At 48.7% G+C, this 25,681-nt stretch overlaps 3 protein-coding genes across 16 annotated transcripts in view; 2 read left to right on the forward strand and 1 right to left on the reverse strand.

Annotated features, from left to right (window-relative positions):
* TNR (tenascin R) overlaps window positions 1-8,007 on the forward strand; it is a 78,055-nt gene extending 70,048 nt beyond the window's left edge. For all 5 annotated transcript variants that reach the window (XM_088170354.1, XM_088170357.1, XM_088170356.1 and 2 more), the window contains 4 exons: window positions 59-155; window positions 897-1,058; window positions 2,642-2,805; window positions 3,231-8,007. In XM_088170354.1, coding sequence (XP_088026480.1) covers window positions 59-155; window positions 897-1,058; window positions 2,642-2,805; window positions 3,231-3,350 — 543 coding nt within the window. In that variant the 3' untranslated portion in view covers window positions 3,351-8,007. The remainder of the gene's footprint in view (window positions 1-58; window positions 156-896; window positions 1,059-2,641; window positions 2,806-3,230) is intronic.
* LOC106852196 (tenascin-N-like) overlaps window positions 1-25,681 on the reverse strand; it is a 98,766-nt gene that overhangs the window by 42,861 nt on the left and 30,224 nt on the right. For 4 of the 9 annotated variants that reach the window (XM_088170364.1, XM_088170363.1, XM_088170362.1 and 1 more), the window contains exon 6: window positions 760-940. In XM_088170364.1, coding sequence (XP_088026490.1) covers window positions 815-940 — 126 coding nt within the window. In that variant the 3' untranslated portion in view covers window positions 760-814. Of the gene's footprint in view, window positions 1-759; window positions 941-16,192; window positions 18,237-25,681 lie in introns of those variants that run through there. The other 5 variants (XM_088170365.1, XM_088170375.1, XM_088170376.1 and 2 more) reach the window with 3 other exon arrangements.
* KIAA0040 (KIAA0040 ortholog) lies at window positions 15,818-24,795 on the forward strand. Of its 2 annotated transcripts, none has more exons than XM_088170377.1 (2): window positions 15,818-15,873; window positions 21,793-24,795. In XM_088170377.1, exon 2 carries the CDS (start codon window positions 21,901-21,903, stop codon window positions 22,225-22,227), a length of 327 nt encoding a protein of 108 aa, XP_088026503.1. In that variant the 5' UTR covers window positions 15,818-15,873; window positions 21,793-21,900; the 3' UTR covers window positions 22,228-24,795. The 2 variants fall into 2 exon arrangements, with proteins under 2 accessions (XP_088026503.1, XP_014730200.1); XM_014874714.2 differs by lacking the exon at window positions 15,818-15,873 and adding an exon at window positions 15,913-16,038.

The following is a 25,681-nucleotide window of genomic DNA, read 5'->3' on the forward strand; positions in this document are numbered from 1 at the left end:
GCAAAGCCTTTTCTCATCTCCATCATATGATTTTCCCCCTGGTCTTCCTCCACATCAGGTCTTCCAGCGGCGGCAGAATGGGCTGACTGATTTTTTCCGGAAATGGGCAGATTACCGGGTTGGCTTTGGAAACTTGGAAGATGAGTTTTGGCTGGGTATGACCTTCCCTGGTTGCCTTTCACTGATGTGTCAAACCTAAGTTCCATGAGTACTGTGTCAGCTGTAGGCTCCTTGCCCTTCACCACATTTCTCTACATTCTCCCTCAGACAGATTTCCTTCTGTTCATTCCCTGCCCTTCACCTTAGGAACTCATGTAGAGGCACACCACAAAAAGGAACACTGTGAGGGTCAGCAGCTCGCTGGTTTGCTCTCTCTAGGAGAGAAGGGGGGTATGCTGTCAGTTTTCATGGATCAAAACCCATTGGATGACAGGTTGCACTGGTGGCCAGAAAGTCAGCTGTCCAATGAAAGCAGGAAAGGAGTGAGTGGGAGACAGCACAGCTCTGAAACTGAGTGTGCTCCTCCAAAACCTCACCATGAGCTAAAGGGACCTGCAGCATAAACATACTCTGGCTTGTATGGAAGCTTAACAACAACATAAGTAGCACCAGGGCTCAACAGCTGAATGTTCCAAGCTTCAGCAGCATGAAGAAATGTGAACCTGAGCCTTGAACCCACCACTCATAGATACAGGGAAGTGAAGCTCGAGTGGGGACAGAGCTCAGACCCCAGCAGAGCCAGGAGATACACAGACTCACCACAAGTGCTGCCGCTCTTTGATTCCTCTCCTTGCTCTCATTTCCCACTACTGTGTTATTTGCCTAGAGCTTTCCTTGTTTGTTCACGGAGCGGATCCGGGCACCAGGTCTCACTGGGTGTTTCACTGTCTCGACAGGCTTGGACAACATCCACAGGATCACGTCCCAAGGGCGCTATGAGCTGCGAATAGACATGAGGGATGGTCAGGAAGCAGCATATGCCTACTATGACAAGTTCTCCATTGGAGACTCCCGGAGCCTCTACAAACTGCGAATTGGAGACTACAATGGCACTTCAGGTACAGCCTCATTGCTGGCAAGGATCTTGGGAAGCCCTGTGACTGATTGGTCCAAGACTGTAAAGGAAATCCCAACATGAAATCTCACTTGTCTAGAGCAGCAAGACAAAGACCCATAGTCCTTTCTGCCTTCCTGCAGTCCATCATGTAAACCAGATAAATCACACTAAGGACACAGAATTTTCCATTGGGGATTAGATATTTAATATCAGAGACATTGCTGTTCATATAACCAGGTCAATCATCAGAGGTGTCATCTCACTTGGCAATAGCCACGGCTGGCTATTGACGTTGTGCTGGAGGCTGTATTTATCGCCTTTCCACAGCTATGGAAAAATCTGAAATCCTCTGAATCATTTCCTCACATAAAGGCCAAACACTGCCCAGTTTTGCATGGACACTGTCACACCTGCTTGCTTAGTTGATTCAGAGAGAATTAGAGTTGCTCACCAGAAAAGAGAGGGTGCTAAAGGGAGGGCACAGGGGATCTCTTCCTCAAGAAGGGAGAAGAGGTACAACCGTAGCCCCTTTATCTGGGATAGATGTGCCCAGTGCAAGCCTCCATGACAAAACTTCCACCATGTATTAGGTGGAACCCCACAACATACCCAAGATGCAGGAATTTCCCTATTCAATACCAGTTAGTTGCCACTGGAAATGACAGGAATCTTTATGGTGTGCAACAAAGCACTTGCTCTAACTTCAAATCCCAGGGCACAAGGCACCCAACCTATTGCCAAGGATGGCAGTAATAGGGTCATGCAGACATGATTCTGTCCCCTTCGCCATGCAAACTCTTCTTCTAGCTGTCCAGCCAAGGAGCTTCTGCTCCACCTTGAGCTAAGGGAGCCAAGGTTCAACAAATGGTTCATTGCCAAGAGGTTTTCTTGGCAAGAGAGTCTCTCCATGGCTGGATTGCACACAGCCAGCATGGGTTCCACTTCATATGTCCTTAGAAATTACCAAGGAGCATATTTAGAATGTCTCCTGTAAGCATATTACTCAATTGACTGTATTTTACTCTGGCTTTTCTTTGACACAAAAGCAGCTCTCGAGTTATCCAGTGAGGATGAGGTTAGAGGTTTTGGTGGAATATCACACACCTTCCAAAAACTTCTTCTCCTTATCCAAAGAGAGAAAAGGTGGCCAAGCATCTTGGTTCAAGAGATGAATGTTTGGTCTCCTTTAAGAGAAACAGCTTCCTTTGGTTAACAGAAAAGAAGGAGGCTGAAAGGATCCTGAAGTTATATAGCAGAGCCAAGCCTCGAGAAATCAGGGATGCCAAAATCTGGGATTGAATTAATTTCTGAAACATTGGAATTGAGATCCAAACATGTATCCAAGCACTTTATCTGACAGAGCCAAGAAGTCTCTAAGATTTGCTATGGTCTACACTGATCCTAAACAGACAGCAGAGTATCTCAGATGAACCAATTGTGAACAATTCCAGTTAATTTATTCCCAGACTGTCAGCTGTTTGAGACACTGGAATGGTTACTACATTACCAGAATATCCTAATTTCCTTGTGAAAAAGACCAGATAACTCAGACTCCATCACCTTTAATGGGACCTCTTTCCACAGGAGACTCCCTCACCTATCACCAGGGACGCCCTTTCTCCACCAAGGACAGGGACAATGATGTGGCTGTGACCAACTGTGCCATGTCCTACAAAGGGGCATGGTGGTATAAGAACTGCCACCGCACAAACCTCAACGGCAAGTACGGAGAATCCCGGCACAGTCAGGTAAGGGCAGAGCTGGGTTGAAAGCCTCTGGAATTTCTTCTAGGGGAACATGTCAGCAAGCCTAGTTTAAGGCTGGGGCTCTGTGATTAGTGCACCAGGATCAAGACTGGTGGCATGACCCCAGACCAGCTGGAGCAAAGGGAGCCACCTTCAAGCCAACGATGCTAATACTTTGTGTCTCACACATGCTGCCATAGTCATTTACTGTAATGTGTTAGATTAAAATAATTACCTACATGAAATTTGAATCAGCCTTTGAGCAGTGGCAAACAAACAATCAAGCCATAGAAGCAGGAGTTGCTTGTTCCTGCTATAGCAAGTTTTTCCTTCTGGCTTCTCTACTGCAATCAACCTTGTTTCCTTCCTCTCTCACTCTGGTTTCTTGTTATGGTCTTTCCTTACCCTCTGCCTTTCCCTCCTGCCAGGGGATTAACTGGTACCATTGGAAAGGTCACGAGTTCTCCATCCCCTTTGTGGAAATGAAGATGCGACCTTACAACCACCGTAACATCTCTGGGAGGAAGCGACGGTCCCTACAGCTCTGAGCCAGCTGAACCCCTCTTGCCTCCCACTACCTTTTCTGTCATTTGTTTGTATTTTAAATATGAAAGGGAAAAAAATTACTACTTGTCTGAGATAGCAACCTGCCCCTCACAAATGCTGGAGGGAACCATGGCACAAGGAAAGGCCATGGGAAAGGAAAGACCTCATTGCTTTGCATCTGTCCCAGAGAAATACCAAATTTCCAGTCTCCCTATCCCAATACTCTGGCCCTTAACATGAGAAGAAAGAGAAAGAAACAGATTTTTTGATATTTTTTTAAAAGAAACAGAAATCTCCAGCAAACCCTGTTAGAAATGTTTGTCACGGGGCTTGTGGCAGGTACCTTGTATGGCCATTTCCAGCCCAGTCATGGCCAGGGATGCCCGTCTTCTCCCTGCCTCCCTGTCCCCTCCTGGCACAGAGGTCCCAAGCTTAATGGATCCTGTAGACGCCAACTCTTCCAGCAGGCAGAGGCCTGTCTCTCCCCTGAGTGTCGGCTCTGGACCCATGGAGACTAAGAGAGGATGAGAAAAGGCTCATCCCATCCCCAGTTTTCACAGGAGGGCTTGGCAAATATCTGCATATGTAGGCAAACTCCAGAGAGTCCATAGCTCATGTGTTGGTCCCACCACAAAGTGGTCCTCGTATGCATATGTATGGGAATAGGAACTACTCCACCAGCCCCAACCTTCATTATCCACTCCTCCAAGCTGAACTCAGCCCACTCCAGGTCCATGACATCTGCCTGGGTTATGATGAACTTCATGGAGAAGAAAGGACTTAAATTAGAAGACTTAGGAGAAAAATCCCTGATCTTGGTCCTGAAATCTAGAACACTTTCCTCTGTTGTTTCTACATTCTATCATGCTCTCTCTCACTGAGGTCACTGGTCCCAAAAAAAACAGTCTCAGAGAAGGAGCAGCAATAAAAAGATATCACACAACTACAGCCCAACCTGAAGCCAACAGCTGTCACAGCTCAGGTGCTCCTGTTCATGGCCCTCCAAGCACACAGGAAATGATGACAATGTAGCTAAGGGAAGAGAAGTGCAAGCTGAGGAATGTTCATTTCCTTCCTTCTCCTATACCATCCCTCTTCAATGCCATCACAAGAAGAACACAAATCTCAGTGCCTTGGTATTGCCACATCTATAACAGGAAATTAACTGTTTCCCCTCCTGGAAGGAGTTCCATTCAGATTTTGGAGCACAAGGCCTTGGAAGAATTAATGGGTTTGCTCTTCCCATCCTTAACTTCTCCTATTTCAAGGAAGATGGACCCTTTGGATAGCTCTGTCTGTGCCCTATTGTCATTGACCCCACCTCCACATAGCCCAAATGACCACCATGCTTAAGTCACTCCTCTGCCAAGGACTTCGATCAATGCTGGTCATTGTCCCTGGCCTAGTCTCAAAGAAGAGACTCATCCCTGCATCCAAGGACAATGCAGCTCATCACTGGATTTGCAGCCAAAGGAACATTATGAATGCTAAGCACTGCTATCTGGTTTTGTCACACTGAAACTGCTTTGTCTCAAAAACATCTTTCGGATGGTAACATAAAGGCATCTTTGCAGTAGCTTATAATTCAGGCCAGTGTATCTTTCATGGTCACACTCCTTAATATATAAAAACATAGTTCTGACATAACTCACTATGGCTGCAGAGCTGAAGAAGAGCATTAAGCAGGAAACAACCTTCTTTTCCATGTCACATACTGGCACATGAAATCACAGCTAACACTGAGGTCAAGATTAGACACAGGACCCAGTCCTTCATGTCCTTCAGCTTACAATCTGGCCTGGAGAAAGGATGCTTAGCAACATCTCATATGTAAATAAGGTGTCCCTTCTTACTTTCCCTTGGCATCAAATCAGGCAGCCAGTTGAGGAACAGGTGAGTCAGAGGCTGCAGATGATGGGATCTCTTGCAGGACATGGTCACTCTCACAAATCACCATCTCATGCCTCCTCATCTCACCTCCTCATCACCACGTCATGCCTTCTGAACACCCAACCCTGATTTAAGACCCAAAAGACAACAAAAAGCAGCAGATAGAACTGATTAAAGCCTAAGGTAATTTTTAGTAGACCAGCAGAGTAAATTTTTCCCCAGACTATCAAGAATTTATAGGAACAAATATCCCAACAAAAGCTAAAATGGAGCAGTGGTTATCACCAGCAGAGATTGGCGGTGGATGGTGCTGTTTTCTTACCTACCCAGGTGAAAGAAAGAGATGTCAGTGGAAATACACTTATCATTAATAGTCAAGTGAAAGGCAAGAAACCTCCCTTTTCAAAAGTAAGACTCAAACAGAAAATAAAATTTTGCCAAGCTTTTCTAGGAGGTTCAAAAGAAGATCCTCAAAAAGGCTGATTATTCTCTAAACAGGTTTACTGACATGTATATCTCCCTCCCTCCTCATGTCTGTTATCTCGTTGTACAAGTCCTGTAACCAGGAGGAGTCAGCCCAGTTGACCCTGCATAGTCAGGTATGAAAGACACTCTTGGAGACAATATCCAGTCTTTCAGTGCTATTATACATCAGTGCTGGTCTCTGACCTCTCATGTGATACCAGGATGTTGCCTTTCCATGGCATTGGTGAAAGACAGTTGCTACAATCTTTTAAAGGAAAGATTTCTACACATCATGGTTTTGTCCTGGTGAAAACCCCATCCAAGCCCAGGCACACAACTGGCAATGACGACTTGGTCATTTGGGCCACCGTCCCCTGTTCACATTGTCCATAAACAAAATACAATTTCCCAGGAAGTTATTTTTCTATATTGCCCATTTTTTTAATTTTTTTTTTTACCAAGTTCCTGCCAGCAGTTTCAAGCAAATTTGTGCTTAATGTTGATGCTACAGAATAGCCCTATGATTAAGTGGTTTCTTCTCACTCTCCATCACTGGATGAGTTAGTTCATTCTCCAGCTAGACCAGGTTTGGCCCTGAAATTCCCAGAAACCAAGCCTGGATCTGGTGCAGTATTCATCTTGAGAAACCTTGGCTTCAGAATGTGAACTATTACTGGGCTCTGGTGGCTCCACTGCCATCCTAGGTTTGTGTGACTCAGGCTTGTTCCAGAGCCCAAAAAGGAACATGAAGCTGTTAACTAAATCACACTATCCACTGTGAGATGCCATCTCGTGTAACAGGAAGCAGGAAGAAGCACATCAAATCCTTCATGCAGCAGAACACCGTGTGTGCCAATGCCCATCGCAGCCTTTCAAAGCCACTTGTTATTTCTAACCCCAAAATTCTGGAGGGAAACACAAAGGGACTTCATCCCTTGCCTGATTTTCATTTCCCTCTGTTTTCATTCTCCAAGCCCACCTTCCCATTGCACACTACACTGAAACATAACCAAAGAAAAAAAGAGTCCTGAAAGGAAAAGCTGCTTTTAGTAAAGTGATAGCATCTATAAATGAATAATTTCAAGGAGAGAGGTCAGTTCCTCCCCAAGGGTAGTTGGGTTTTGGTAGGAAGGTATCAGGAGAGCATCCACACAAAGGCTGGGGAGAAGTCTGCTTCTATTCCTTATTTTTGCATTACTTTACCATGGGCATCTCAAAGCTTAGTACCAGCCTAAATGCACTCTTGCCTCCTTCCCAAGGGGATGCTTATCCCAGGTGAAGTGCCCAGTGTGGAAAGCACAGCTCATGCCACCTTCACTCCCAGTGATGCAGTTGGTGAGGGCTCAGCCAGTGGTGTCCCCATGCTCACAACAGGCTCAGAGCAATCTGTCAAAATACAGCAGGAGCCAAAGCACCCTCCCGGCACCTCACCTCCACAGCAGCACATGACCTTCATTCCAGCTCAGAGCTGCCCTCATCACATCTGGGGGTGACCACACACGCCCTATCCTGTGCCCCCCAGACATGCATGCAAGTTTTGACTTTACCAAACACTGCCAGCAATGAAGTCTCACCCCAGGAAAACCCTTTAATTCATGCTTACACCCACTAACAAAGGGCTCTGTCCCAGGGCCAAACAAGAATCCCATCCCTGTTTCTGCCAGCCAAGAGCCCTGGGATGGCCACAAAATTCAACAGAGTCCCCTGGGTACCACCAGCACCTCCAGAGTGACCTTCTCCTTTCCTAAAATCCTGATGGTGGTGGCAGCTCCTTGCCTCTTCCAGAGGGGAAATTTGGGGTAAGTGGGAGGGAAAGGCCTTTTCCTTGGAAGATCCTGATGCCTAGACCCACTTCAATACCCAGCCTGCAATTCTTCAGATGTCAGTGGTTTCTCAGAAGAATGGTGACACAAAGACTTAAACAAGCAAGCAGCCCCCGTGTATAGGTGTTATCCTGGAAACGTTCTTAATATGTTAAATAAAGTTAAAAAACATAAATAAGAAGGGAGAGCAGAGGCAACAAAATGCCTTGGACAGCTTCTGATGAACTCAAACACAAACCACTGCAATCAAATGAGGGGGAAGAGAAAAGTAAATAAATGCATAAATAAAATCTATATTAAAAATGAATAATATATTAAGCAACTCTCCCCACCCTGTAATGAAAATGTAGCTTGGAGAATGGGATCAACGCTTGTTAACAATTGTTAACTAGTATTTTTAGTCCTGACCGCTCTTAGGCTATGTATAGTTCCTTTTTTTAATGCATTTTCTATACATTAATAAAAGATACTGAAGGAGTGAGCTGTGTGTCTGTCTGGGAATGGGGTGGGACCAGGGTCCTCGTGCATCCAAGACCATCAACATTCCAGCCACACAACCCCTATCCCTGATCTTTGGTTATCCCAGGGGAGGAGCATGGAGGGCTTAGCACGGATTCACATTCAAACCTGGAGGAACAGAGCAGCTGATAGATCTAGCACATACAATGTAATAAAAAAAAACAGTGAGAGGAAGTTTTGGGGCAGCCCAATTTTGGCTGGTGGTGCTACCTCCATCCTTATAGGTGTTTAAGACCAGGATGGAAAAAGCCCTGAGCAACCTCATCCAACCCCAGGACTGCCTTGGGCAGAAGGTGGGACCAGTGACTCGCAAGTCCCCCCGGGCCAAGTATGCTGTTAAAATAAATAGCACTAACGGGGCCACAAAGTCAGGTCAGCACAGTCAGTCCATGAACCACAGGAAGGCAGGGAGCTGCGCTTTGGCCTCAGCCCAGCACAAGACATTCTGCTATGAAATTCAGCTGCTCTCAAGAGCTAGAGAGGCTCTTGGCTCTGCAATCTGCAGCCAGAGAAAGCGAAGTTGTGGTATGAATGCTTGGGAGCAAAGGGAAACATCCCCAAAATCTTCATTGAAAACCATTTGCCTGATTTAAACAGCAATTTATTCCCAGCACGATGGAAATCCCACCAAAAAACAGATTGGAAGGCTCATTCCAGCAGAATACACTCCCAGTGGAAAACAACAACTACAACAAAAAACAAAACAAAACAATAAAAAAACCCCAAACAAATCCCCAGCACCGATTAGCAAAAATCTCTAGGACAAATATGAACTCCAGAAGATTTTGAAATTCTTCTCTTACTTCACAGCAAGACTTTACCCGAACCTCTTTGTTTAAAGTTTTCACATTCAACACGTAGCCAGACAGTATGAGAAAACTCAAAAGAAGATCTTCTGCCAGACCACTTCAGTATTTTCTAAATTTGATTTTGGGGAGACAAAACGGGGCAGTTTTCTTGGTGGCAACGTCTCAACTTCTCTTTCTTGCTCTGATTCATGAGGAAAAAAAAAGGAAGTTGTGAGAGAGGGGATGTCCCACCTTGGCCATGACCCTTAGTACACTAAAAGCAAAGCACGAAGCCTGATGGACTCAACTGTCTGGAATAAATGAACTTTTTTTTGTGTCTGAAGGTAGTCAATGCTATGGAAGACCCTTCATGCAAGACCCGTGCATGGAGGAGCTGAGGGATGGAGATGTGTTTGGGATGGGGAGGAAGGGTTATCTGTGATGGTATTTGTCATCCTAGTCTCACCATGCTTGGCCAAGCTGTTGACCCAGTCCAGTGTGTTTCACTTATGGTCTCTAAGAGAAGGTCAACACCTTCCACTGTATCTCCCCATTCAGCATGTCTGGGGTCAAGTGAGGTCCCCAGGGCCTCCATTTCCTGCAGAGAACCCCCCAAAAAGCTCACCTAGAGGAAGCATGGTCTTCCTATTGCAAAAACCAATAATAAAAGGAAGGTATGTATCACTCAGAGGTTGGTACCTAAAGAAGGCAGGTACACGGGGAGCTGCAGCATCCCTCATAATCACCACCCAAAATTACAGTCAAGGCCCAACTCTGTGTTTCAGATGGGATGAGAAGGGAGTGAGGGATGGCAGAAGCCCTTTTCTAAATGCTATAAGTTTTGATTTAAGCCAAGGAAGTGTTTTGCCCCATCACACTAAACCCTGACAAGCTCCTGCCCTGTCACATGCGCCCCCCACTCTCATCGCTCTGGCCCCTGCTGCCCTTGCACAGCTCAGAGCCACATCATAATCTAGACACAGTCCTACATATGGTGGAATCTCATATTTCTAGCCACTCCAAGAAGCATGCCTTCCCAGGAATGCCACACTCTTCTTCAGGCACTTCCAGCCACCACAGTCCCCCATCTGCACTTTACACAGAGATATTTCATCACAGTCCTCTTACCAAAGTCCCCTTTCTGCATGAGTGATGCTCAGGAACACTGTTCCAACAGCAAACATCAGGAGGGTGTACAAAGGTCCTCATCAAGGACCTTGGGCACCCATCCCAAACCCAGAGCTCAAGCAACACATCCTGCAGCCTCAGCCCAAAAAAAAAAAAAAAAAGCAAGGGAAATAGGGAAATGCTGGCCCAGAAGCACAGAGTGCAGCAGGAGGAGGTGCAATGCCTCCAAGAGCAAGGCTGGAGCAGGTCAGTGAAGGGGCAGCTTTGTGCCATAGATTCACAGCTGCTTTTATGGCTTAGGAGATGTGATTTTTATAGCATCATCTTCAACATTCTCAGATTTTAATTTCCCCTCATAAGACAGCATGTGTTCATCATCCCTTTTAAAACTCTCATTCCCATTTTTATATGTTTAACTCCTGGGGCTATAGGCTCTAATGTTTAGTTATGCAGAGTGTAAAAAAAATATAAATTATCTCTTTTCATCAAATCTAAATGCAGGGTTTTTAAATTTTATTGATGTGTCCCCTCTCCCTGGGATGAAGAATGCTGTGAATAGCAACCTCCAGGCGTATCCCCCTTGCTTGCACTATAGCCAGCAATTTTTCTGCTTGCAACTTATTTCAACAAGCACAGAATCAATCCTAGAATGGGTTGGGAAGGACCTTGAAAGATCATCTAGTTCCAATCCCTCTGCCATGGGCAGTGACAGCTTCCACTAGACCAGCTTGCTCCAAGCGCCATCCAATCTGGCCTTGGACACTTCCATGGATGGGGGAGCCACAGCTTTTCTAGGCAATGTGTGCCAGGGCCATACTATGCTCACAGGGAAGAATTTCTTCCAATATCCCTTCTAACTCTGCCCTCTGTCACTGTGAACCCATTCTGCCCTTGTCCTTATAGCAGCACTTCTTTCCCTTCCCAGCATTTTTGGACTGCTTTCTGCTGTCAGTAGGAACATCAAAGGATGCAGCAATCCTGTAGCAGGCTTCTCCCAGCAGCATGACTAATCCTTTTACTCCCACCCACGTTATCTCCCTGCCATTGTTCCTCCCCAAGGCCTGGGGTGGCTTCTGACCAGCAGAGCAGAGCACACCAGATTATGGTGGGGACACAAATTGCCTCTGTTTACCACAACAGGCCTTTGTCCCCATGCTGTCCCCTGCATTTGTTGATGTCACAACAGAAAAAGGGGTTGAAGGAAGTAATTCTCCAAACAGTTATGAGAAAAATCCTCCTTAAAAGTAAGAGATGGAGTGGGATGAGGTAGGAAATCTTCCCTCTAAGAATTTCAGAAGGCGCTGGAAAGGGGCACTTGGAAGAGGATCAGCAGAGGGGATGGGGCTGGAGGAGCATCAGGGCAGTATGTCTCCCCCACTCCTGGAGACAGTGTCTGTCCCTGCTCCTGGTCCAATGCCCCCTGGCTGCACTCGAGTCAGGCTAAAACCAGATGGCATCTCCCTGTTCACTAGTCACAACCTAAGGCAGCCTCTGCTCCCTGTCCGAGGGGGATTTTGCCCTTCAAATACAGGAACCTGCTCTTCCTTGCAGGGGCAGAAAAAGGGAAAACACACCCAGGAGAAAGGCCATGGTTGTTTTTTCCCCTCTTTCACCCACCACAATTTGCATTTCTCTCTCGGTTCCCTCCCGGTGGGCAGGTGAGCTCCTAGCAAGCTGCCCTGCCCAAGCCGTGACACCCAGCTGCATCCTCCCCACCGAGCCCCTGGTAGCAAACAAGATGAGGAGCAGGAAAACTTTGAACTGTGAAGCACAAAGGTCAGATAGTCCCACACTCAGGCAGGAGCTATGCCCCAAGGGCAGCACAGAACATTCCAATGGCTCCAATACCACCAGCCAAAATCACCATGTGATCCTGAGCCAAGGGACATCAGCTCGCCACAGATCTCTGAGAACAGCTTCCGCCATGGGAGTGGCTTATGGAGGGGAACAAATAATGAAAATAATCAAAATACTGCTACTGATTTGGCATCTGCATATCATTAAAAAGCAGGATTGGCACTCTCTGCCCAGCTCAGCTAGGCTCTGGGGGAAGCCAGCAGGCCACTGATTGATTGCTCCTCAGCAGCAAGGGGCTGAGCCAAAAGGAAAGACTGTGAGAGAGGAGATGACTGGCACAACCGGTTTTTCACCTAAAAATCAACCTTGGCAGATCAGACCTGACATCAATGCAGCATAGGAAACCCCTGGGAGTGGCTGGAGGAGGCACAAGCCATTACTTCCTACAACTCGGGGCATATGCTGGTCCTTGGGGGGGTACCAGATTGTGCCCAAGTATCACTCGTCCCTCTGCCTTTGGTTCACACATTCCACAAATCCTTGGATGCTGCTGCTGACCCCATTTCCATGCTGGGGGAAGGAGCACCCCCATTCATTAACAGGTTTTCCTTCCCTGGCTTTTACATAACTGATCCTTGAGTGCTTCCGAACTGGAAGGCACCACGTCACACTGCCGGGATTCGCCCAGCCCGGGTGCTTTCCTCACCTCTGAGTGTGTGTCCTCTCCCCCTTGCCTGCCACCAATGCTGCCTGTAGGATTTCCTCAGGAAGGAGTTCCTGAAGGCTCACACGCACAAAACAATCAGCTCTAAACAGCCCAAACAGTGAACTGTGCCCTGAGCAGACACATACTACCCTCCTCCTCACCTGCACAGAGGACCCTTATACCACAGTTTTCTCAACACAAGCACCAAGCAGTATTTGAGGAGGCACCTGAGGACCCCACCTTACTCCCTGTCTTAGCATTCTTCTTTTCTAAGCACCAGAGAGGGATGATCCTGCAAATCCTGACCCACCTTGGCAAGCGCAGCTGCAAAGTCTCCCAAGTGATAGGCGGGCATGAGGCACTCCCAAAAACTCACCAGCTTTGGGGCATTTTCCCTAAGAGCAGCATTTGCCCCCATCACTGCCTACATGGGACCTAGCCCAAACACTTAAGGGCAGCACCAAAACAGCCCAAGGTGGGACTGGGACACCTGAGCCCAACCTACCCTCAGAGCTCTCCCTTCCTGGAGGGGACAGAGCCCAGCTGGTACCAAACGAAAGGAGAGGATGAAGCAGCTTCTCCCAAAACACAGCTTTGTGTTTGTCCTCCACTTGTCAAGAGTCACTGTCACCATCCCATCCCATCCCTCCTCCTCATTTTCCTCTAAAGCCAGAAAACCCATTGCTGCTGCTAAATACCAAGAGCTGCTATTTTTATCCAGACTATGACCAGGGCATGCGTTATTTTTGGTGTTTAAACAGCAGGCTTTTTTTGTGGGAGTGGGAGAGGGAGGGGAAAAGGCAGAAGCATGGGGGAAAAATGAGAGGAATGTTTCTCTGGGAGCAGAGTTTTCCATTGCTTACTTTAAGCCAGACTAGTGTCTGTAAATAGAAATCACCACCAGAAAGCAGAGGAAGCATCTGGGAAAGAAAGGTGTGATAAGGTCTGCAGTCACTCTACCACCTAAATAAACTGACCCTGGGTACCAGCTGGGTGTTATCAAGGAGTAAAGCCCACAGCTGTGTAACAGGGCAAACTGGTAACAAAATTAGATGATTCCAATGAAACAAGGGGGAAGTGCTAGGGTGTTTCTATCTTCAGTGTAAAATGAGTAGTGTTTTCAAAATCAAATTAAGGGTTGAGGGGGTCTTAGTAGGCAATTGAAGTTATCGGGGTGCTTTTTGGCATGGGAAAGGCTTTGATATCACATGAAAATAAAGATTTTGGGAAGGATGGATGGAAAACAGGAACTGGAGGTGGGATTTGATTTCCAGCTGGTCCCAGGCATGGGCTCAGACTGACATCCCATGAGGTGACAAGAGCTTGCCTGGCATGGACTCACTCAGTTCCTGTGCTTGAGGGGCACCAGCAAGCAGGGAGACAATCTGGAGCTGCAGTGATTCATCAGCGGCTGAGTCACAGCTTCCTCTCGCCCATTAAAGCTTCTGAGGAACAATCCACGATTCCTTGAATCCCAGATATGCTGCAGTCCAAACAAAAATCTGTGCAAATGTACCTTTTTTTCATGCCACATGGGAAGGAGCCTTGGCACACATTGCAGCAGGAGACATCCACAGTGTCAAGCATCACATGCTGTTTAGATTAATTCAAAATATCTCCTATAGACCTCTATGGAATTTGAGTTGGAAGGGACCTTGACAGGTCAGCTACAAGGAGGAGGATGCTAGCTTAGACAGAGCAGGGGACTGATTATATTTGTATATTCTTGCATTAATTCTACGTTTCTTAAAGTCTATCTGATGCTTCCCAGCTCAGTTTAATGACATCACCACCCTCGATGGCATCAAGATTCTCCTTCACAGGTAGCAGCATTCCAAAACATCAGCATTAGCAGTGTCCACCACCTCTGCCACATCACCAAAGTACTCCTGCCTGAAGCCAAGAGGCTGCCATGGCACTGTGTTCAGGGGGGCCCCAGAAATCTGGGGAAGGTGCAAGGCCAGCAGCTCCTCCCTTGTCAAGGCCTCTGCCAAATTAAATTAGTGATACAGAAGTGTGGAGCCCCATTGAGGCTGTTTGCCCAGGGAATGAAGCAAATATCCCAGGTGCTAGGACAGGCTGGGCTTTCACTTTCCCAGGCTCAGGGACAGTCACCCTGAAGCCTAACGCAGAGGGTCTCCTGACCCTTGGAGATGGTCTTTTTAGTCAGTCCTGTTAGAGGGGGTTCAAAAGTGTCATTGTGCCGTAGAGTGGTCAGGTACCCCTCAGGTGAATGTCAGCACCCAGGTGGCTTCCCAGGCGTGCCCTAGGATAGGGCATAGGGGGATTGGTACCCACAAAAGAGGGAATGGCTGCAGCTCAATGAGGGAGGAGAGCTGGGATGCAGGGGGTTGGAATAGAGTCAGGGGACAAAGGAGATATAGGATGGGGTGAGCTGGGACATGGAGAGATGGGATGGAATGAATCAGGATAGGGTAAAGTGGGATATGAGAAGCTGGGATGCAGTGAACCACATGATGCAAAGCCCAGGGATCTTCATCCTGCAGCATAAAACCAATGGAAAAGTTCCTAGTGTTAAGCAGCAAATCTTCAGGGAAAAATTGCTTGGTGTTTCCCATAGGACATCAATACCTTCCCCAAGGCTATGAGGAGGCACTTAGCACAAGCTGTAGCCTACAATGTGTGTTTCTGAGGATCTCTCACCTCTCTGACTCCAGCACTAGGGTGAAGGCAGCAGTAGGGCAGCAGAGGCTGGCAGCCAACTTACCTCTATCCCTCCACCCTCCTCTCTATCCTTCTTCCCCGCTATTCCCAGCAGTGCATTGCTCCTGGTGCTGACAAGTCACAGCACTGGAAGCGTGAGGCTGTTCTCCAGGAGCCTTGAAGGGTCAGATAGCCCTAGCTAGCCCAGCTCAACAAGTCATCAACAACCCATCATTATCCATAGTTGTATAGCACCCATAATGGTCCTGGATGCTGCATGGATCAGGGGCAGTTCCTGAGGGTGCTCCATCACCTCCTGCTCGGCTGCAGTGTCCCCTTTCCAGGGACGGAAGGTGGGGAGTCAGAGCAGTACAGGAGGGAGAACATGCAGGGTACTGGTGCTGGGTGGAGATGAGAGGGGGCAGGGTGACAGTGATGAGGGGGTCCAGGGTGGTATTCGTGGCACTGCTCTTGCGGAACTGGAGCTCTACCCTACCCTCCCCACCACAGCAGCGGCATCACCACCCTGCAGCCTCTCCCTGCTGTCTCCCAAAAACGCTTCTGGGAAAACCTGGGCTTCACCAAAGCCGGGCGAAACAAACACTCGGTTCCCTCCCTCCTCCCCACACCAGGTTCGGGTTGGTTTGTGCCCCGTCCCCGCCTCTTCCCAGCCTGAACTCCGCAGCCTGGCCCGCGCCCCACAGCGTGTATGTCCGCCGCCGTTTGGGAGCAAGGATAGCCCCAGGTGGGTCCGGGCGGTCGCGACCGGGCCGGGGGCGGAGGCGGGCGGGACGCCTCCAGACGGGCCGTCCCATTTCCCCCGGCCGTCCCATTTCCCCCGGCCGTCCCCTTTTCCCGGCCGCGCAGCCGCTGCCGGGACAGGCGCGCGGAACGGGGCCGCGGCGGAGAGGTAGGTCTGGAGTCTGGCGGAGTACGTGGGAAGGGGATTCTGGGGCTGGGCTTCCCTAGGCGTTATACTTGGTACTGTGCTACTCAAATCCAGGGCTTTTCTCGTTTGTTTGGGGTTTTTTTTGTTTGGTTTTGCTTGTTTGTTTGTTTATATTTCTTTGTATTTTTTGTTTATTTGCTTGTTTGTTTTTTTTAAGGTCACATCATCTGCTTCGCGCAGCCCGGGGGGAGGGGTTCAGAACAGTAGACTGGGGAAAGGGCGATGAGCAGCAACCAATTCTCAGGGGACGTGTGTCTGGGGCAGTCTGCCTGGCACCAGGGTTTTGGAGCACCCGAGCTGCATCCACACGTTTTGAACACCACAGAATCCTGGAGTGGTTTGATTGGGAGGGACTTTCAAGGACCACTTCGTTCCAACCCCCTTGTAGGGAGACTGTCCGCTAGACCAGGTTGTCCCAAGCCCCGTCCAACCTGACCCTGAACAGTTCCAGGGATGGGGCATCCACAGCTTCTCTGCCAGCCCCCTGAGCCTTTTGTAACCAAAACCACGCGTGATCGACCCGAGGAAGGGCCATGGCTGGGGACTGCTTCTCGCAGCACTGCTCGTACTGTAGTTTGGAGGAGCCAGGATGGCTCTGAGGAGCTCCCAGTGCATCCAGGGATGACAGTGGTGCTCACTTAAACTCAAAACTGATCTTTTGGCCACAGTCTCGCTGATCCCGGGGCCGACGGCAGCCGCGTGTGTGCAGACGGTGATGACGAGTAGGCTCGAGGCAGCAGCTTGCAAAATAGTTTCACTTTAACCCTGTTATCCAACATCCATATCAGTAGTTTTCCAAAACACTCCCTTTAGGGAACGAAAGCATTTATGCGTGGCTTCTGGTAGGAAGGTTTGGTGGTGGGAATAAGATGAAACTTCAGCTGGTCGTGTTTGCTGGCTGGTGGCTTTTGGTGTTTGTCATTACGTTTGAGGAAGGTCTCTGTAGCCTGCTGCGAGTTCTGGGAGACCGGAGGCAAAACCCTTCTTAGTCACCATTTCCGAAACAGCAACGTGCAATCCCTGCTAAGGAAACTGCTCACCCTCGGTGTCAGGTTTCTTCCAGTTTTCCTTTAAATCTGAAGGTGCAAGCAGGGAAAATAGGTGCCACTCGTGTGACAGCATAGCTGTGTCTCTGCTGGGTGGATCAGGGAGCTTATAGGCTGTAACAAAAATTAGCCTCTCCCTGCCTGAACCACAGCTGTCATTGCAATGGAAAGTTGGTATAAAGCTGACATAAAGCCAGTAACAGACAGAAATGATTGTTTAGTAATGTGATTCCTGCTTTGCACTCTTCAGCATCAACTGCACGAAGTGTGGTCTCATCTGCGTTAAGGAAATAGGAGTAGCTATAGGTCAGTCGATTTCATGTCACCTCCACAAGTCCTGAGTTGCAGCTGGCCACAGAGCACACCACTGTTGAAATAATCCAGAAATACTTGGGGCACACCCCACAGGTTAGTTGCCCCCAGAGCTGCCGCTGCTCTCCCCGTGGATGCAGGGAGCACCTTAGAGCAGCCCCACCCGTGCCTGAGTCAGGTGGCATGTCAGCTGAGAGGAGCAAATTGAGCTTCGTTAGGTTCGAGGGAACTTCATGAAGATATAAGAGCCTACTGAGAGTTGGGCCTAAAGAACTTAACTAGCAAAACTACCTCTAGCTCTCTGCCCTCTGACACAGCATAGCAGCTTCCTGTAAACTGCAGCTTTTCTGCAAACTCTACCTCCATCCCCAGTCACTGCGGTTGCTCTGCAGCCCACAGGATGTGGACAAGCTAGCACTGCCGAGGCAACCCCCTCTGTTTTGGTTTCCCCACACACAGGCTGGCAGCCTTTACCCCTCCAGCTCAGCCAGGCAAGCCCTGCCTGCCAATGGTTTGTGGTCCCATCGCAAACCATCCCTCAGAAAGACCTTGTTTTCCACCCACAGTCTCCCATAACTCCAGAGGAGTGGCAGATGCTCCCCACCCTTGCAAACCGGCTCTTTCGAAGCCAGGGTGGATTAAAGAACTTTATGCTGGATGTGCAATGTTGATTAAAACTTACACAAGTGGCATAAAGCCCTGCCGTGCAGAGCTGACATCAGCTGGAGCCATCCATCCCTGGCCACAGGAGTTCCCAGGCAAGTTTCCATGTCAGCTTTTCCCTGGCTCTGCCAGCACTGGCTGCCCAAAAACAAAGGGTTCATTGAGCAGCATGCTTCACAGCCCTCCCTGTGTCTCCTTGAGACAGAGCCCTGTCTCCCAGTACCTCCCTGGCCCTATTATTTTTGGTCCCATATCTTGACCCAGAAAACAGCTCTCCTCCCAATGGCAGCTCCACATGCTTGCAGCAAGTGGTTCACACCCATTCTGGACCACAGCATGTAAGCAGCCCTCCATGTTCCTCCCCTCCCTAAGGGGAGATGTCACACCAAATTGAGCAGCAGCATGGATTTTCCTAAATGCAGCTCCTCATGGCGCACTCAGGTTTTCAGCTGGCAGTGGGTGGCCTTTAGTGACCCCTCTGCCTTTGGAGTTGCTGCCTCCAAACACATCAGTTTTTCTACTTTCCCCTCCCCCCCATTTTTTTAATACAAAACTGAAAAACCCCATTATTTAGCACACAGACATCCCTTCATCTACAAAACAAAAAGCACTGCACACACCATAAAAAAAGGCATTTGAAAACCAGCTGCATGATCATACTGGAAGATGGCCCTGGGATTTGGGTGCTGCTTGGTCAGGGTAGGGGCAAGTACCTCCACTTTCCCCTTCCAAAGGATGCACATTTGGCTTGCCCAGGGTGGCCACACATCCCCAGCTGGACATTTCTCAGCACGAATCAGCCAGGGCTTCTTCATTCAGCTCCAGTTTAAAGTGGAAACATTTCAAAGGGCTTTGCTCCTTTTTTTTTTTTTTTTTCCCTCCCCATTCTTTTTAACTCTGCAAACAATTAATTACAAGTTTAAAAGGAAGTTCCAGCCCTCCTTCCCTACCCAGAAGCTTAGAGACAATAAATATAAAGCAGTTCAGTGCAGGAATAAAATCGTACATCCTGTTTTGTCTGAAATTAAGGCAGTTGTTCTTTGGGTTTTTACTTCTTTTTTGGAGACTAGTATATCATAGGCATCCTGTATTCCTGCCTGGACAATGAGCTGTCAGGATAGTTATGGATAAATAGCAAACCTGCATCACATGGATGATTACGCTGAAAAAAGCTGCTCTGTTTATTTATATTGCAATGTAACGTTTACTACAGCTGCCCCCCAAAAAAAGACCTAGGTGAAGATGAAGGTCAGGACAGAGAGCAGGCTTTAAGAAGTGGCTCTCACTTATCTCCCCTGTGAACAAAAGCAGATCTGGGATGCTCCCACTTGGCTCCAGGCAGGGGGTAGGAATAGGCTGTTTGGGATTTGAGTCTCTGAGTGGTAGCCTATGATTTCTAAGGTGGGGATGTTGATGATATTTCTGTCCTCTATTGAGTAACAGAATGAGGGAACAGCCAGTTTTGATGTAGCAGACTGGACAAAAATCCAGTCATAATAATAGTAATAACAATAATAATAAAACTTCTTCCAGTCAAAGCCAAAACCACATCCCAGAGCACTGCATTTCATTCGGTACACCTTAAATGAGAATTTTTTGAAAGGCACCCAGAGAAATTCATGTTCAAAAGAGAAACCTCCAGCTAACTGGGGCCAGCTCAGCTGTGTGCTCGTGCAGATTGAAACAATAAATCCACAGTGGTCAGTCTGTTTCTGAGGGACACGGATAAACCCCGTATTTTTAACAGAATCTGAGCACTTGTGAATCCCAAATTGTGAGTGTGACGTCTACGCTGAGGGATTCAGCTCTTGAGGTCCTGACAGTCAGGTCTGAAAGGCAGCAGCCAGGTGAGACCAGTAAAACAAGACCCTGTACAGTTTTGTAGGTCCCAGGACAGTCTTTTGGAAGGCAGTTTTTCCCTTGGGAGCTGATTTTTGGGGGCTGCCCAGGAGCTGCTGCTCAGGCAGTATCATGAGAGCTGTGGTTAGGGCTGGGTGGGACCGGTGGCTGCTTTTTTGGGCGAGGCTGGTGGCTTGATCTTCCTTTAAGGAATGGAGTGTAATGGCACAGTGAGGCTATGTGGAGGATCCTAAAACACTCCATACAAGCGAGCATCCCTTAGCAGGTGCAAAATAAGGAATAAATGAGATGCAAAGCAAGGAAGGGCAGTGCTGTAGACAAGGAGCATTCAGCTGAAACCAGCCTGTCCCTCCTTCAATGTCCCTGAGCTCTGTGGGAGCTGCCAGAAGGAAAGATAAGGAGTCGGTGTCACAGAGCACAAGTGGAGCAACCCCTCTAGGATACCTTTGGTGTTCAGGCTGTACCTCTCAAATTTTTGTTACATGAAAATGTTGGTTTTCCTTTTACTCTGCCTCAGTTTCCCCTCCTAGGCACATGGGGATTTAAGCATTCCCTCAAGAGGCTGCAGGGCTTGAATCCCAAAGGCTGGTAAAGACATTGCTGTAAAATGCTGAGCAAGGGTGTTGGAGCCTGACAGTGCCCCTTCCAGCTCTTCATCTGTACAACCTCTAATTTAGTGACCCCTGTGTTGAACCAGAACTGCAAACTTGCAGCACAAAGGCCCCTGCTCTGCTCAGATGCTTTGCCTGGCCACAGGACAGGAAGAAAGATGTGAGCAGAGGCAGCAGCTCCGTGCCCCTGCAGGAAGGCTTCTCTGAGAGCCGTGGCACTCAGCAGTACCTCTCCCTCCCTGAGGGAAGAGGAAAACCTTACGTCAAGCCACAGAAATGCTTCTCAGCCCTACCCAAACTCTTGGAGCAATTCCCAGGTGAGGCATAGCTGCAGCAAGTCCTCCACCCCAGCCAACCCTTATCTTCCCCTTCTGCCACCTTTGTGGCCAGCCCAGGGTACACAGAAGCAGCTGTGGGTAGGGCTGCTCACTGGGCTCTACCAACTGAGCATCACCTGTGAGTGCCACTGACCAGAGTCATCCAAAATACAGGTGGTTTAGCCACAGGTACCACACAAAACCTGCTGGTGGTGCCCAGGGTACTGGGGCAGCAGGAACAGACCCTGCCCATCCTGGACCATGGACCCTGAGAAACAGTCTGGCCAAAGATACCCCATCCCACAACTGGGAATAAGGAGGGATATGACTCCACCTGTGACATGTGGAGTCCTGGCTCCTGTGGCAGTACTATGTCTCCACAATGGTCACTGGCCTAGATCAGCAAGTCTTTTCCTAGACAGGAAAGCTTCTCCTGCAGACAATATTTAATCTGCTACTAAAGCCCTACAGATGACTAATAAGAGCTCTGTGAGTGCTCAGCCAGAGCTGGTGTGTAAATCCAAAGGGGCAAGATTTGTGCTTGGCTAAATTCCAACGCAAGTAGGGATACTCAAAGCCCTCCTCACCCATCCCCACTATCAAGAACAAACCCCAGGAAATAAGAGGCTGTGTTTCTCAGATTAAGAAACCCAAAGGGACACAGCACAGTCCTCAAAGCCCTCCTCACCCATCCCCACTATCAAGAACAAACCCCAGGAAATAAGAGGCTGTGTTTCTCAGATGAAGAAACCCAAAGGGACACAGCACAGTCCATCCTCCATGGTTCCAGGCCCCTCCAAGGCAGGAGACATCTTCCCTGCTGAGGCTTAGGCTGTTCTGGCAGCTCCATGGAGAAAACTGCTGAGGGAGCCAGCACCTGATCCATGTGGTTTCTTGATTCTGCAGGTGCCAAGGACTCTTGTGGAGCCCAATAGCTGTTTACAGGAGCTGAGCATATCTCAAGGTGCCTTTCAAGTAGAGGGAGCAGCACAGGCAGCCTACTCAGGAGCTGACATGCAACAGAAGATCAGCTCTTTCTTTAATTCCATCTTGGAGCTCATCCGTACCAAGCATGAGGAAGGCATCTTCAACACCATCTGCCTGGCTGTGCTGCTGGGTCTACCCTTGGTTGTCCTCATCGCTTTCATTTTCATCTGCTGCCACTGCTGCTTCTGCAGACGGAGGAGAGAAAGCACAAGGAAAGGTGGCTCCAGCAGCAATGGGCAGCTGCATGCCGAGAGGAACAAGAAGAAAAAGAAGAAGCAGGATGAAGAGGACCTGTGGATCTCGGCTCAGCCCAAGCTGCTGTTGCTGGACAAGAGACCCTCCTTGCCCATCTAGCAGACAGGAGGGTGTTCAGATCCTCTCCTCTGAGATGCCACCATTTCTTTCACCTCTGCACCAGGAGGAGTGAGGAGATACCAAAGCTGCTGCCACTTTGTGGTGATTTTCAACAGAGGCTGAGCCCAGCATGTTGAAGGGCCAACAGAAAACAAGGCGGTCAGGTACAGGTTGTGCAAGCCTCTTTTCCCCCACCATAACAGCGTGTCCTGGGGCAGAGACCCCTGCAAAGGACAGGTGAAAACACAAGGGCGACCTGTCACCACGTTCTGTGTACCTCCTACTACGAGCACAGTGCACACATGGGGCTGGCACACAGCGAAGGGGGTGCGAAGCTCTCCCTCTGCACTCACCTGCAAGCACATGTGCTGTGGTACAGACAAAGGTGCACAGGACAACATTCATCCAAAGACCAAGCCACCTGCACACTCCCCCTGCACAACACAGACAGCTGTGAGTGAAGCAGGTACCGACACACCTCGTTTGCTTGCCCTGCCATGGAGATGGCACAGCTTCACTGTCTAGGCTCTGTCCAAATCCAACTCCCTTTGGAGACACAAAGAAAGCCGAGTTACCCCACAGCTCAAAGATGTGCCATCTCCCAGTCTACCAAAACAAAGTCACTTGGCAAGCACCTGAAGCTAGATGCCCTCAGCCCAACCTTGGAGACCTCAGACACCATCCTAAGGCAGCACAGCAGAAGGACACCTTACAACATAGGAGGCAGGAAGGAGAGAGGAGGCTGCCAAACCAGCCCTTTTGCACCAGCACTTAAGAAAACACTCCTCGAAAGACTGTTTTATACAAATTTGCCATTAAAGAGCCCACCATGCTACTGCAAGAGCAGAAACACAATTTGAGGCTGTGCAAGAGCTTTGCTACAGGCATTAGAGTTATTTACTGAATGACTACTAAAGAAGAGCAGGACCAGAGGCCCCTCTGGAGTGGGGCCAGGCACATGAAAGCAGTATTGAAGCAGCAGACGTGGTTTCCTGGCACACTCAGCCATCACCTCTCCCTGCAGCCCTTGTGCCGTGTGTGAGATATACACAGACCCATAAGCATGTGCTGCCCCAGCTGATGCCAGCAGATAACAGCACCACACACAGCTCTCACTCCTGCTCTGTTTCCCACCTGCCCCGCCCTGGCTTGTGTTCCCATCCTATGTCCTTTGAGCTGGGGGTCTCCTTGGCTCCCCACTCTGTGCCCCACCAGGCTCTGTCTTCCCCATCTCTTTTAGCATTGAGGGATGCATGTGTGTGATGAGAAGCCTCATCACATCTGGGTTTTACCCTGTCTGTATACTGGATGTCTTCCTTCCATTTTTGCCCAGTTCTTAAGCTGCTGGAGCAGACCAGAGCTGCCAGCCAGAGACAGACATCTGGGGAATAAGCAGCCAAACCCAGGTGGGCAAGCCTGGACAGAGCTGGGCTCCTCCTCACACAGCCCTTTAAATTGAGCCTGTATGTGCCTTATTTTCCAGTTTGCTTTGTCACAATTGAAATTAGTGACTCCCTTCTGCTCCAAAACAGGAAGCAACTTATAATGGTATAAAAATTCAAATTTGCCACATGTTGTGCTAGGAAATGCAGAAATAGCTCTGGTCTTTATCCCAAGCTCCCCGTATAGCCAAGATCCTGGAGAACTAGCACTGCACTTGTATTATTCCTTCTTCATTCCCTCCTTTCCCCATCCAGGTACTTTTCTCAGCCCTCCTGCCTCTACACTCACAGGCTGGCCAAAGGAGCCCATGCAGGTACTGTGATCCAAAGGCATGAGCAGCCCTGGAGGCAGGGTAGTGCTGTTTGGAGGAATCAAAAACATATCAGAGTAAAGGGAACACGATGGGAAGCCAGAGGCTCAGCCAAACTAGCAGGGGCACGGAGGCAGCGAGCACTGTCAGAGGTGCCAGGCTTTGTAGGGCTTTCTGCAGGAAGGCTTTTCTGCAGAAAGCAGAGCAAGTAACTCTTCAGGTGAGGACAACCAATTCTTGCAAGAACCAGAGAACAGCCAGGAAAATGTGAGCATTGTATCACACATATCTCCAGATCCAGGCTTTGGGGAGTTCAGAGCTAGGTCTGAATGTCAAGAGCTTCCCAAAATCATCATCATTCAAACCACCCCTGGGCTGGGCAGGGAGGGACCAGGATACAACCCTGCCCTGATCATCCACCTAGTGAATGGTCTGAGCCTCTGCACTCCCTAAACCATGGGGGATGGCTTCCATGGCGTCTGCTGCTTGAGCCAAACCATGCACTGAAATCAGCTGTTTCTGGAGGAAAAAGCAAAAGAGCAGCAACAGCCTGAGGTGCACTAGAACCTGTTACACACCAGCTAGGCAGCAGCAACCCTGCAGCACCCACATTACCAAGGGGGCAAAGATGCACAGTACAGAAAGTCCACTGCATGGTCCCTGCTCTCCAGACACCCCAGCCCTGCCTTCCACAACTGCATTTCATTATTAACCTTCAGTTTTCCTGAACAAGTCCATGCAACAGGGAACAACAACAAATTTTGTGCAATCTTTTTTAAAACAAAAAATAAATTACTCTTAAACTGCAAACAAAATTCTGTTGTTCATTTTCTTTCTTGTACCTGTCTCCTGGTCCTAGATAAGAGACAGGGAGAGCTCAGCAGCAGAGCTGTGCAGTCTGCCTGCAGCCAGCTGTGCAGCTTAGAGATGTCATTCTTAAAGAAAACAGCTTAACTTAATCAGGTTAATGGCCTTGCTTTATTAATGAGCACAGCCAAGCTATTCTACCCAAGGGCAAGAAGTAGGAGGAAGAAAAAAAGGTATAGTTGTGCTGTGGGAAGTGGGCTGCAGGGTTGTTTTTTCTTACAGAGGAGCAGCAGCACGGGCTAATTAACCCCAGTTGGTTTTGATGAGACAAATACTTCATGGTCTCTGCAGCTTCTGGGCAGAGCCTTTTCAAATCCTACACCATGGAGTTCTGCCTCCATGAGGGCAAAAAATAAAGACCTCTTTCTCAGCTGGATGAGGCACCAAGCTGCCCCTTGCCTGCAAAGCTGAGGCTTTTTTCCAGGTGAAAGAGGAGTGCAGGACTGCAGTGACAAGCAGCTTAGAAATGGCAGAGGGCCACTTCCTGGAGAAGAAAGTAGCTTCTTGCTTCTCTTCAGGTATTAGACACTGGATTTAGGGCAAAGTGACTTTGGGTAGCCTGAGCTGCAAGGGGAAAGGATAGTTCCAGGGTCCTAGGTTAGAAATATGCAGTGGTTGAGACGAAGTTTAACATCCTGGAGCAGTCTAAAGATTGAAGGGAAGCAAAAATGCCCATTAAATCCCTCTATGACAGAAGAACTGGATCCTCATTGGCCATTCCGCTATTTGCTCAGCCAACAAAGCATAGAGCAGTGACCAAAAGTAAGAGCACTGCTTTCCAAGCAAGTGTCCACTGCAGTAAGACACTTCAGGCTTCTCTCCAAATCACAAGAA

Source organism: Sturnus vulgaris, chromosome 9, assembly GCF_052056855.1.
Source record: "Sturnus vulgaris isolate bStuVul1 chromosome 9, bStuVul1.hap1, whole genome shotgun sequence".
NCBI classification, from domain to species: domain Eukaryota; kingdom Metazoa; phylum Chordata; class Aves; order Passeriformes; family Sturnidae; genus Sturnus; species Sturnus vulgaris.

What these genes read in the sequence shown, in the direction of transcription:
- KIAA0040 (XM_088170377.1), top strand. Translation starts at nt 21,901, where the DNA reads ATGCAACAGAAGATCAGCTCTTTCTTTAATTCCATCTTGGAGCTCATC.